The sequence below is a fragment of the Polyodon spathula genome, chromosome 6 (genome assembly GCF_017654505.1).
Source record: "Polyodon spathula isolate WHYD16114869_AA chromosome 6, ASM1765450v1, whole genome shotgun sequence".
Taxonomy (NCBI): domain Eukaryota; kingdom Metazoa; phylum Chordata; class Actinopteri; order Acipenseriformes; family Polyodontidae; genus Polyodon; species Polyodon spathula.
Window position 1 is genome coordinate 20,514,216 of NC_054539.1, and position 11,942 is coordinate 20,526,157.

The 11,942-nt window shown below is 35.0% G+C and overlaps 2 protein-coding genes across 4 annotated transcripts in view; one reads left to right on the forward strand and one right to left on the reverse strand.

Moving 5' to 3' along the window:
- The window catches only part of LOC121316989 (cAMP-specific 3',5'-cyclic phosphodiesterase 7B-like), a 71,834-nt gene extending 69,273 nt beyond the window's left edge, over nucleotides 1-2,561 (forward strand). For all 3 annotated transcript variants that reach the window (XM_041252461.1, XM_041252462.1, XM_041252463.1), the window contains one exon: nucleotides 696-2,561. In XM_041252461.1, the coding sequence (XP_041108395.1) occupies nucleotides 696-889 (194 nt within the window). In that variant the 3' untranslated portion in view covers nucleotides 890-2,561. The remainder of the gene's footprint in view (nucleotides 1-695) is intronic.
- Nucleotides 2,562-3,967: 1,406 nt separating this feature from the next.
- On the reverse strand, nucleotides 3,968-11,897 carry mtfr2 (mitochondrial fission regulator 2). Its single transcript, XM_041252465.1, has 8 exons — nucleotides 11,842-11,897; nucleotides 11,138-11,284; nucleotides 10,737-10,841; nucleotides 10,353-10,477; nucleotides 8,953-9,173; nucleotides 7,744-8,068; nucleotides 5,675-5,855; nucleotides 3,968-4,213 (listed from the first exon to the last, which is right to left on the reverse strand). Exons 2-8 carry the CDS (start codon nucleotides 11,207-11,209, stop codon nucleotides 4,145-4,147), a joined length of 1,098 nt encoding a protein of 365 aa, XP_041108399.1. The 5' UTR covers nucleotides 11,210-11,284; nucleotides 11,842-11,897; the 3' UTR covers nucleotides 3,968-4,144.
- Nucleotides 11,898-11,942: the final 45 nt, after the last annotated feature.

Here is an 11,942-nt window from a genome sequence, read left to right on the forward strand (position 1 = left end):
TTCTTATTTTTTATTTAACTGTTTCCCTAATGTTTTTTTTTTTTCAATTTTACATCCTGGCTGTAGCATAGTGACAACCCAGTCAAGCACCTTTCAGTCTGCAGGGAGCTATAACTCAATGTGAAAGTACTTTGACTTTTGCTTCATTAAAAAATGGGTTTCTGCTGCAGCTTCTCTTACTAGTTGTCTTCAGTACTGCCTCAGTAGTGTCCACAAAAACTGCTATGCTAAGTGCATCATTTTATAAAAACACACGTTTAAATAATACATCTGAATTAAAAGTAAATTCATAACATCAGGAAAAAAGGCTGCTTCTGCATTTGTTTTTCAATGAAATATAGGTAGTGGCAGCAATTACACATAAACTACTAGGTAATGTTTAATGTATAATAAAATATATATTGCTTAAATGAACACAATCATCCAAATATAATGTTCTTAAATGACAACTCTGGTCCACATTAGTAGGCCAACAGATTTTCGTACACCAGTGTAGTCTTGTCTTGTAAAGCACTTTGTGATGGTGGTCCACTATGAAAGGTGCTATATCAAAATAAAGATGATGATGATGATTATTATTATTATTATATAACCAATGGGCTGAATATAGGGTCATTATAATATAGGATGAGTGAATCTTTGTTTCACCTACAAAAGTCAGGATTTATCTCCTTTACATTTTTTTCTTGCTTTAGGCTTTATGACATACCTAGTGGAACCCCTCTTCGATGAATGGAGGCGATTCACGGACAACACGCCCCTCACAGAGGCCATGATGAGCCACCTCAGGAAAAACAAAGCCAAGTGGAGGGCACTGCATCACCATCAGCCCTACAGGGGTGATGATGGCTCTGGCCAGCGCAGCGAGGTGGCTGAAGCAGGACCCTAACCTCATAACAGGCATCCCTCAACTAGGGTGTTGCTGTTTGAACTCCTCATGGGAGGCGTCGGTGTTGAGATCTATCAAAATGTTACAGGGTGCTCTTTAAGTGTTGCCAGTGGCAGAAAAGAGAAACAGAAAGAAATCCTTTGCTCCCCCTCTACTTGCATTCATTTTGGATTTGGTGGTCTTGCTTCCTCTGAAACGTACTCAATCAACCAAGTTTGTTTTCCAATGTGACTCCAATGGAAGAATGCCATGGGTGAACGAGGATAAGAGGCAACACAAGCAAAAAAAAAAAACCTGACACATTTAATGCAAAACATAGCTGAAGTGAGCATTCAAACAGCAGCTGGGCTGCACATAAAATAAAACCAGTATGCAAACTCAAATTATACGTTTTTGTAGTTTGCACCAGCCACTGGTTGAGCTTTCATACTTTGGACAAGTTTCCTTTTTACACAAGTTTAAATAGTTGTTGTGGCCTCATTTTGTATAAGCAAAATATGGTATGCTTTCTATTAAAAGAGAATCTACTGCAAAGTCTATTTTTTAATCATTCAAGGGTATAACCAACAAAGCACCATGTCTGCATTTCAGCTTTTTATATATCTTTATGTATACTGTTATTGGTTATCGTTGTATATTTTTGTAAATAATTAAGCTGCTGATTCACATGCCAAATTACTGTATAAGATTGGTACCTGTACAAAATAGTGGCATTTGTTTGTGTCACCCTTTAAAGAATACTGTTACTTTTAATACAAAGGGTATTTGTAAATATTTTACAAAAAAATCATAATACACTATTGTGTGCATAGTTAAGACTTAACATTATAATTATCCACTTTAGTACAAAACTATCTTTGTGATTAAATTAAAACAGCATTTTTATAACATTTTTTGTTTATCAAATCTAGGGCATTTCTGGAAGTTCACAATTCCCAAACATTCCATTGTGTCTTACACTGTGCTTATTTTTGCAATGCATTAGCTTACACACAACAGACAGCTTATTAGGTTTGAAACATATCTGTTTTAAATTCTAGGGAAGTTTCATTATAAGATCTTTCTTATTAAGCTTCTGGCAATAAAGCAGCTCATTTAAGTTTTGTCAACATTAATCCAACCCATATGGACCACTGTTCTCTTCTGATTAATTGTTTGAAATGCAATGTCTGTGCAAGTATGCCTAAAGTACCATCTTTATTATAAATGCATTTGTATTTCTACTCGTAGCAACACATAAAAACGACAACAACAAAACCACTGGTAACACCTTTTTTTTTGTTTTTTTTTTAAATCATAGAATTAACCCTATTAGAACTTTAGATATTTTTAAATAAATAAAAAGTGACTGTTACCTCACTATTGTTAGTCGTGCATATGAACAGAAATATTTCTAAGACATTTATACATTTTTTGTATCTACCTTTACAATGAACATCCTATCCTCCTACACGTATTAAGCAGTCATTTAATCACTGCCAGGTTTGTTTGTTTTTTTTTGGTACATGTAAATCCATACAAATTGCCACTGTGCCCATACAGTATTTGAAATCCAAAGTAAGCCTGCTTATTTAAAAAAAATAAAAATGTGTTGTACCTATTTTCTCATCACTGTGACAAGCAGAAACTGGCTTTTTAAATGTTCAAACTATTAAATGTGATTTCTTCAAAACTATTGTATGTTAAATTGTTAAAATATTTCGTACTACATGTGGGGGGCAAAAAAAAAAAAAAAAAAAAAAAAAAAACTTTTACTTTATTATCCTAACATTTTAAATTGATTTGCACCTAAACTTATATGGCCGTCAGCCATGCCAGTTGTCCAAAAACTGATATTTGATCATTTTGAGTAGTTTTCGTTATGACAGTGACAATACAAGGAGTTGATGAAACGGTTGTCAAAAGACATGCAAATATAATTCGCACTGCTTTCTCCAATTTTTTTTTTTTTTTTACACACACACACACACACACCCCCCTCTCATTTTGTATTCAATGTCTGAAATAAAACATATTGCCCTTTTATAATTGAACGTTAGAAAATTACTTGTTCCATTTAAGTAGCCTAGATGTTTAATTTACAGGATTAGCCAGATTACATAAAACAAGCTGAAATGACTGCTTTGGAAGCACACTGGATAAAACTGCCTATGGATTGTACTCCCTTCCAATAAGTCTTGGCCAGTATCAGCCAAAGAACATGGTTCATTTTTGCAGTAACAAAACTTACATAAGGGAGCTTGTCATATGTGATCCAAAGCAATCGTAGTCATCTAGAAACCATTAATATATACAAAAGGGCATAAAACATTTTTTTTTTTTATATTTATTTTATGGCACTAGCATAGACAAAGATGTAAATAACGTTTTAAAAAAAAAAAAAAAAAAAAAAAAAAACACCCCTTGCTTAAAGAAAATAAATTAATTAAAAATCCACCAGCTGAATCTCGCATTTTCCCAGGTCTTTAATAATTTCCATAAATCAAAATGTAATGTAGGGTTCCTGCTAATTATTTCTCATACAGGTTTTACCATTTGCTTTACTATCTTATATTTTAGATGGGGCTGAACTCAGGCATGAATAATTTTATGTTACACTATAAACAAGCACATATATGGATATGCATTTTTTCTAACTTTTTTTTTTTTTTAAGTAACTCAAGCTTCAAAATCTAAGAATGTTATTAGTAAATATTGCTGTGTTTGTTACTCAGCGATGCCAAGAACTACTTATTAAAAAAAAAAAAAAAATGTAACCTCATAAACTATGTTGTAAGTATTGATACTGTTGTATTACAAATAATAAAAAAAATAACAAATCAGCACTTGATTTCTACCCAATTTATCATCAACTACTGATCAAAAATACAATTTCAAATACTTACAAAAGATGATGATAGAAACATTAACTGAGGACGTATTCAAAATAAAAGATATAGTTGGACAATTACACCACTTATATAAAATATAAAAGAAAACACAGAATTTCAAACATGCCTTATGTATAATGACAGTAAACAAAATTGCACAAAATCCAAAAAACAATAAAAAGAAAAGGAAAAAAAACAGAAGACCAACTTGAAGGAAAAGCATGGATTTTAAAGCATATGGAGATGTTTTACACTAAAAACAGCAAGAAGCACAAACAAGCTTTAACATGAACAAAAATAAGCAGCATTATTTGCTTTAGCCACCAGTGATCAGATTGCCCATAATCAAAATATCCATGTAGCATTTAACAATATGCCCCAACTCTCACTGTATGCTTTTTATGATCTTTAAAGGAATATGCTTCCCAGGTACCTTCAACACACAAGGTTCAATCTGTAAGAGAAAAGCAGTAGGTGAAAATCAAACATCTAAGAAAGGTTTCAATAAAAACAACCAATATCCCTAACTCAGCCCAGTAGCTGGAAACTTCACGTTGTATGTAGTCTCAATACAGTGGTTAGTGGGTACTAGTGCTGCACAAACCAACAATTTGATTATTCAGATTGAGCTCTCTGCAGAAATGAGGTGAGGGTCACTGCTGTTGACTACTTTTTTACTGTCAGAAACACCAGCAAGAAGTCCTACGCTTGTATAGTACCTCTCACCTAAACAGAGTATTCAGCTATCTGACATTCCGCTTTACAGAGTAAACTGTTAAATATAAATAGACTTGGTACACATTTTTTTGCAGGAAATAATTATTCAGCTTGACATGCAGCTGTGTTCTGTATTTAAAAGCCACCACTAATACCTCCATAAAGACATCTGATATTTACAGTACGAACACAAAAAGCTATTTCAACTGGTTCTTACCAAAATTATTTTGAAGACAAATATTTTCAATCTAACTACCTAACTGTACAATAATGTTATTTAATAAGCTAAGATAAGGTGTGAATAAAACAATCAGGACTATGTTGAAAAATATATTGCCATGACACAGATAACACAGGCTAAAACATGTACAGCTATGCATTTCTTGAAAACATTAACAGTTTAGTCTGCTATATACACAAATTCTTAATTATGTATGGAATAAACCACGTTGTGTTTAAATTCTGTATGACCTGTGTAATATGCCAGACTGGGTACATTTTACGATTTCTTTTGTCGGCATTCAATCCTAAAACTACCATATTCACCACAAGCAGTAAGTTATCCAAGTTACTTGGGGATCTACAGAAAACTTCAACGTTCATTAATACACAGTAGGCAATACACAACAGACCAAGTCCCAAAGTGCTCTACTAAACTTACATTAAACCTACCAATTGGTCCATAACTATGAATATAATTAATCTACATTTAAAGTGTTCTATAAAGTACAGTATCTAGTATGACTTATGTTAAGTATTACTAAAATTTTAATGATACATTTCATTTAACTGTCCCATGTCTATCCTATTCGACATGCCGAGCATGATTAAAGCATCGGCACCAAACTTATTATACACTCCTAGCCACCTGCAAAAGTTTCATATTGCATCTGACTACAGCTTTTCACTTGCCATGTGTTTATTACGTGATTATGAGGAACCTATTTATGTACCTGTGTCTTAGGGCCTTTACAAACTAATTTATCAAACATATGTTAGAGAAAAAGTTACATTACCAAAACATTCAGTGTTTTTTTTTTTTTTTTTAACTTTTCTTCCCCACATCCCACTGAAACAGGATGATTTCTTAGTGTGCTAGCACCACCTAGGCAGCTTACAGTGGCACTGCAATCCCATGGAAGTACAATGGAAGTATAAGCCAATAGCTGGAAGCAATTTTAGTTAATGATACACATACCCTACGAGTCTCTGGACTTCCAAAAGGTGAAGTCTCAAATGATCGGTTTTCTTTGTCAAAAGAATCTTCCTTATGTCTGTGTGCAAACTTCCGCTTCAAAGCATCAGCAATTAGTGCTGCAGGGTCCGAAAGAGATACCTGCTTTTTATCTTTCTTCATAACTGGTGTGCCTCCCGGCGATCTGCAAATCATCAAGCATGGAACAAAGCGATTTAATTACAAAAGGTAATTACACATTGCAGATGCCAGACGAGGGAAGCAAAAACAAAGTGTTTCTAAAAGACCACATATGCCCTGAAACAACTACAAACTATTTTTCAACATTTTAAATATTTAACACGTAACTTGATGTCTGCATTTTTGGACCCAGGGCCAAATTTTGATCACAACTCAACATGAATGACACTTTTCTCAGTCAAACACTTACTAGTTTGTCACTCCCATCACATTTGTTCTGAATGGTACAATTCAGAGTGGTGTGTATGTTTATGGCAAAAGTCTGAATATTGTTAAGATTTACTGATAAATGTCAACATTAAAACAAACATTATAACGCTTTACTTCTCACATTTACCGGTAAATCTCAAGAATAACCAATGACCAAATGTCTTTCTAATCACTTTGTGCATTGTCATCATGATAAGGAAATTGTTTCTAAGCAGTCCCTTTCTGGTGGGCAAGTGTTCAAACGACATATGTGCAATAAAATGCGTTCCAACAAAAAGTGCTATTGTAAGGCTTCTGGAGTCCCGTAAAACTCAAAGTGCCTCAAGTCTACAATGCTACAATCAGTAAATATGTCTATTCACTGCCTGTCTCTCTGGTGTTTTGTGTCATAACCAAAGTGTGATTTTCTGTTGAAGAAACTAAGGTCCAAAATTATTTAATTTGCATTTAACATTTTTTCATCAAACTACTACATATTTGGAGTACAATGTCCTTCAACACCATTGTGAATTGTTTCACAAATTTACCAGAATGTTGGTTGTTCTACATTAGTGGATCACAATATTGTTCAGTACCATGTTGAACTAGTTTAAATTGCTCAGTTGTGCATTACTATAAGCTCATCAATTTTTATTTTGTTAATGGAAAATGTGTATGCAGCAATGCATACATTGTTCAACATTAATGACTATTTAGTTTATTGACCACAAAAGTGGTCACTGCATCTTGTACAGCGCTTTGTGATGGTGGTCCACTATGAAAGGCACTACATAAAATAAAGATTGATTGATTTGCAGAAATAAACATGTTCCTGGAACCCAATTCACATTTTTAATTTCTGTACAAAATGTGCATGTGTGTGTGTGTGTGTGTGTGTGTGTATATGTGCATGGCAGGGGGTTCTTTGGGTGGTAGAGGGCAGGTTACAACGTGCTCACCTACATACACGTCAAATCAGATGAAATAATCAGATACGAGTCACACTCGTTTAACCGTCACTGAAGTCAAAATTTGTTAGGGTCGGATATGCAAGTGCTGACGGTAACTATCATTGATACGTTCTGAATACTTTAAACCCACCCCCAACTACTGAGTGACAGCACATTCCTACATTTCTACTGGAGATCGCTTGCGAGCTTAGGAATGGTGGCTTGTTCGCTGGATTTAAAACTGTATTACAGTTAAATACGGATGATTTAAAACAGAATTGCAAATTCTGTCAAAAAAAAAAATAAATGCTTACACACAAAAAATCCCATTAGAATGTGGCCAGGACCATAAGGATTTTGTTGTGGAAGACAGAAAAGGAAGGAAAGTACAACTTATGTGTGCAAGTACTGTTGAGTTAATATTATTTTGAAAAGTAACTGAAAACACTAATTTTATACAGTATATAAAAAGCAAAAGCCCCCCTCCCCCTCCCAAAAAACCCCGATTTACATAAAACAAAAAATTGATCAAAATAAGCACCGAAAAATGAAATTAATAAAAACAGAAGCCCTACACATCTAGCATTAGCGCTGCGGCTTGTGCCGTGATCATTATTTGGCCCACAGGCTTACTGAACGTTGCTCTTTAGTTTGAAAGAGTTCCACATTAAGAATGTTCTTTTCTATAAATACCTCTCCACTGCTCGTAGCCGAACCTTGTTCATTTCCTTTAAAACATCCAACATACTGGGGATGGAGTCAGAAACAGAAACTTTATCCCTGTTGCACTGCCTAGACCTGTTTGTAGCATGCCGCTGTCTGATCAGGTCACCAGCTGAGACTTGAGCTGTTCTACAACTGGGTGGTGGCAAAGGAGTCGACGGAGGGGGAGGGGGAAGGGGAGAGGGAGGGGGTGGTGGAGCAGGCGTACAGCTAGGAGTGGATGTTAACACTGGAAGAAGAGACATCCCAGGGGTACCAGGAGGCTGCATGAATCCTAACTGGGGCATAGAATAACCTGAAAAATAGCAAGAATTGAAGGTCATCCAAAAAAAAAAGGGGTGTACATTAACATAATACTGTTATAAATACTGATGAATGACAAAAAAAGACTGATAAAGTGGTACAGTATTAAATAAAAGAAACTGGATACTATTCAACATGGGAGAGATCCAGCATCAAAAAAACATATAACACAACTTTTTTTTATTTATTTATTTATTTTTTTTAAACACGTCTCATTTTGGAATCTACCTAGCATTTATTCAAATTTAACCACAAAATGGCCAGGCAAAACACAAAGTTCCAAGTCACTCCACGTTGCAAAGCAGATACAGAGCTTAAGCAAAGAATACTCTCCAAATTCAGCTGTTTAATTTAGGGTTAAAAGACTTTCTAGAACATACATACATACTACTGGTTATATAATAAGAATATTCATTAAATAAATATCAGAGACGTTATATCATGAGTATTTGGTTATCTTATTTGCAGAATAACTATAATATATGAACGTGCATGGTGTATCCTCTATGCAAAAACCAAAAAGGGGGGGGGGGGGGGGGGGGGGGGGGGGGGGGGATTGAAATTGTTTTTTTAGAAAAAACAATATGAAAAAGACTTATTTATGTAAAAGGAACAGCATCCCCTCCCAATATTGAAATCAATATTATAGCATTTAGATTCTTAGAGATAAAACTTCATGTTAACCTTGTGTTAATTAACTGAATGGAGGCTGATGTAAATTGAGCTGCTGTTTGACTATTTAAAATACAGCACTCCCCAGTTTAAAAAAAAAACAAAAAAACACAAAATTAAAAAAAAGAAAACTCTAGAGTGACCCACATGCACTAACAAAAAACAAGTGCAAAAATCAGTTATTTGGATCGGATGTATTCTTACCTTGGTCCTGCGTTGTAACAATCATGGCAATCTGTGCACGTAACCGTGATAACTCATCCTCCAGGGCTGTGATTTTCTTTAGGGCACATGCATTTGTACTTTGTGAGTTTCCTTTTTTTTCTACCACTCTTTTCACTGACTGAGACAGCATGGAGATATGTTCTGGAGGTACTGGGGTGCAATTAGTTCTTCGTTCTCCTCTACAAGGACTAATTACATTTCTTTAAAAGGGAATAAAACCAAAGAAATGTGCTGAAGATACTTAACATATGAAAGTATACAAACGAGAGGAGGCCATTCGGCCCATCTTGCTCGTTTAGTTGTTAGACCCTCATAATTCCCAGTGTAAAAAAGTGCCTCCTATTTTCAGTTTTGAATGCCCCTTTATCTAATCTTCATTTGTGACCCCTGATCCTTGTTTCTTTTTTCAGGTCGAAAAAGTCCCTTGGGTCGACACTGTCAATACGTTTTACAATTTTGAATGCTTGAATCAGATCGCCGCGTAGTCGTCTTTGTTCAAGACTGAATAGATCCAATTCTTTTAGCCTGTCTGCATATGACATGCTTTTTAAACCAGGAATAATTCTGGTCGCTCTTCTTTGCACTCTTTCTACAACAGCAATATCCTTTTTTTAGCGAGGTGACCTCAGCTGAACACAATATTCTAGACTTGAAATTGGGAACACTATAGATGAAAATGTGTTGCCACTTCCAAGTACCTAATCAATGCACATGTTGTAGTATAGTTACTCCGGTTGTTGATGTATTCAAACATTTAAAAGATCCTGAATGAACATTAAAAAAATAAAGTGGCGCATCCAGTAAAGGCGCTCAGCACAGATTGCCCTATTGCCTGGAGATCACAAGTTCGAATCCAGGCTATGTCACTGCCAACCATGACCGGGAGTTCACAGCACACAATTGGCCAGGCAAGGGAGGGCTAGGTTGGCCAGGGTGTCCTCAGCTCACCACACACCAGCAACCCCTGCAGTCTGGCCAGGTGCCTGCAGGCTTGACTGTAAGCTGCCCAGAGCTGCGTTGTCCTCCAACACTGTAGCTCTGGGTTGCTGCAGCATGGCAAGTCTGCAGTGTGTAAAGATGCAGGATGTATTCAACCATTTAAAAGTTCCTGAATGAACTTTGTCAGCACAGGGGTGGTAGCGGTGAGCTGAGCCTAAAAATAATTGGACACAACTAAATATACTGAAAAAATAATAATTGGTGACAACTCAATTTATAAAGAAAAAAATAAACACATCGTGACTCCTAGCAACAGATAATTCAGCCCACAAAAAATATTGCAACAGCAGCACTTCCTATCGCATTGTGTAAAACTAAACTCTTCAGTCATGCAGCAATACTTCTGCATATAATAGAACTGCACATTATTCAACTATTACCTTAATGAGACACAGGTTTCGTCCTTATTATCAGCCACCCACAGTACATCTGCAAAAGAAGGAACAAAAGGACGGGAGACGGGCGTGCTCGCTGTGCTGTGCTGTGCATGTAAATCTGGGATTTTCTGAAAAACAAATTATTTCATGTTACAGTCTGAAATGTTCTCATCCAAACAGTCTTACTCATTAGAAATAGAAACACAATAAAGTAATTTTTTTTAGTTAATTTGGTTTTTCTCTAGTTTTACAGATTTCAGTTCAATATGTTGCAGCACCTACTAAAGGTCATCCACTGGATTCCTGTCGCATACAAATAGTTCACTCAAAAGGTAGATTAATATAAAATATTAATTGTCTGATACAGCTAGGACACAGGCTACACACCTGAAAGCAGACTCTTGGGCAGGGACTCAAAGGAAGATTTGTTCCAATCATGCGAACAATGCTGCGGTATTGGCCACAGAGTTGATTTGCCCATACTGGAACTAGCTGTAAAAAACAAAAACAAAAGATGATCGATTGAATAATTACACTGCAAGTCATTTGACAAAACCCAACTGCATTTTCTTCAGTTGCTAAATTAAGGAAATACAGTACATAGTCAATTTCAACTCATGCTACACTAAAACTAAAAATAACTTTTTTATGGTTTTGAAAAGTCATTACCTTTTCAATCGCTTCTACATAATTTTCTAATACATTTGTCTATAAGCAACACCCAAATACAACAGAAAACAAAGCATTGAACAAGATGTACCTAAATTGTTTAAGGGTTAAACTCTTACCAGATCAGTTGGTACTCCAAAATATTCCAATAAATATCTTAAAAGATCTAGCAGATCCAGATAGAAAGACATTTAACACAATAGCATTCAGGCAAGGTAAATAAATAAATAAATTTAAAAAATGTCTGGTCTTTTCACTCCCTGGCTCTGTAAAGGCAAGACAGAGCAGAAAGTTAGAAATCTCTGCTATATATATATATATATATATATATATATATATATATATATATATATATATATATTATATATAGCGTATACACTTAAAGAACACTTTCAGAACACAAAACGTCACTAACTCACCCTGCTTTGGTTAAACTGAGCAGAAGAAACAAGAAATTGTAATAGATTGAAGTGATAGTGTAATAATACAGACTAGTTTATTGTACAACCCAGTATAAACTTACTTACGACAGAAACATAAGCTGTCAACTTAAACCCATGAAAAAATAGTTACCGAAAAAACGGAGAAAAATAACAGAACTAAAACATAGTACGATCTGTTTTTCTACAAACAATACTGTTCGGTCAGTGTTATTACAACGTACACTTCTGCAAAATAGTAAGGTAGGACAATATTTTTCGTAATACAAATATTTTTCAGTTTTAGTTTAAATCTCTATCATTTTTCTTATTTATTTAAATACTGTAATATTTTTTAAAATAATATGTATGTATTAAAAAACAAGGATTCCAGTCACACTTACCTCTGTGCCAACTTCCAGTCAGACTCAAATAACGCCGCCTCAATAATCATTGTCCTGATTGGATACTGTAACTTCATAGGTACAAGTTGACCAATTATAAC

What these genes read in the sequence shown, in the direction of transcription:
- mtfr2 (XM_041252465.1), bottom strand. Translation starts at nt 11,209, where the DNA reads ATGTCTTTCTATCTGGATCTGCTAGATCTTTTAAGATATTTATTGGAA. An exon ending in GAAACCTGTGTCTCATTAAG is followed by an intron (nt 9,174 to 10,352) that starts GTAATAGTTGAA and finishes TCCCTTTTAAAG; the next exon opens with AAATGTAATTAGTCCTTGTA. An exon ending in CGGCTACGAGCAGTGGAGAG is followed by an intron (nt 5,856 to 7,743) that starts GTATTTATAGAA and finishes GATGATTTGCAG; the next exon opens with ATCGCCGGGAGGCACACCAG.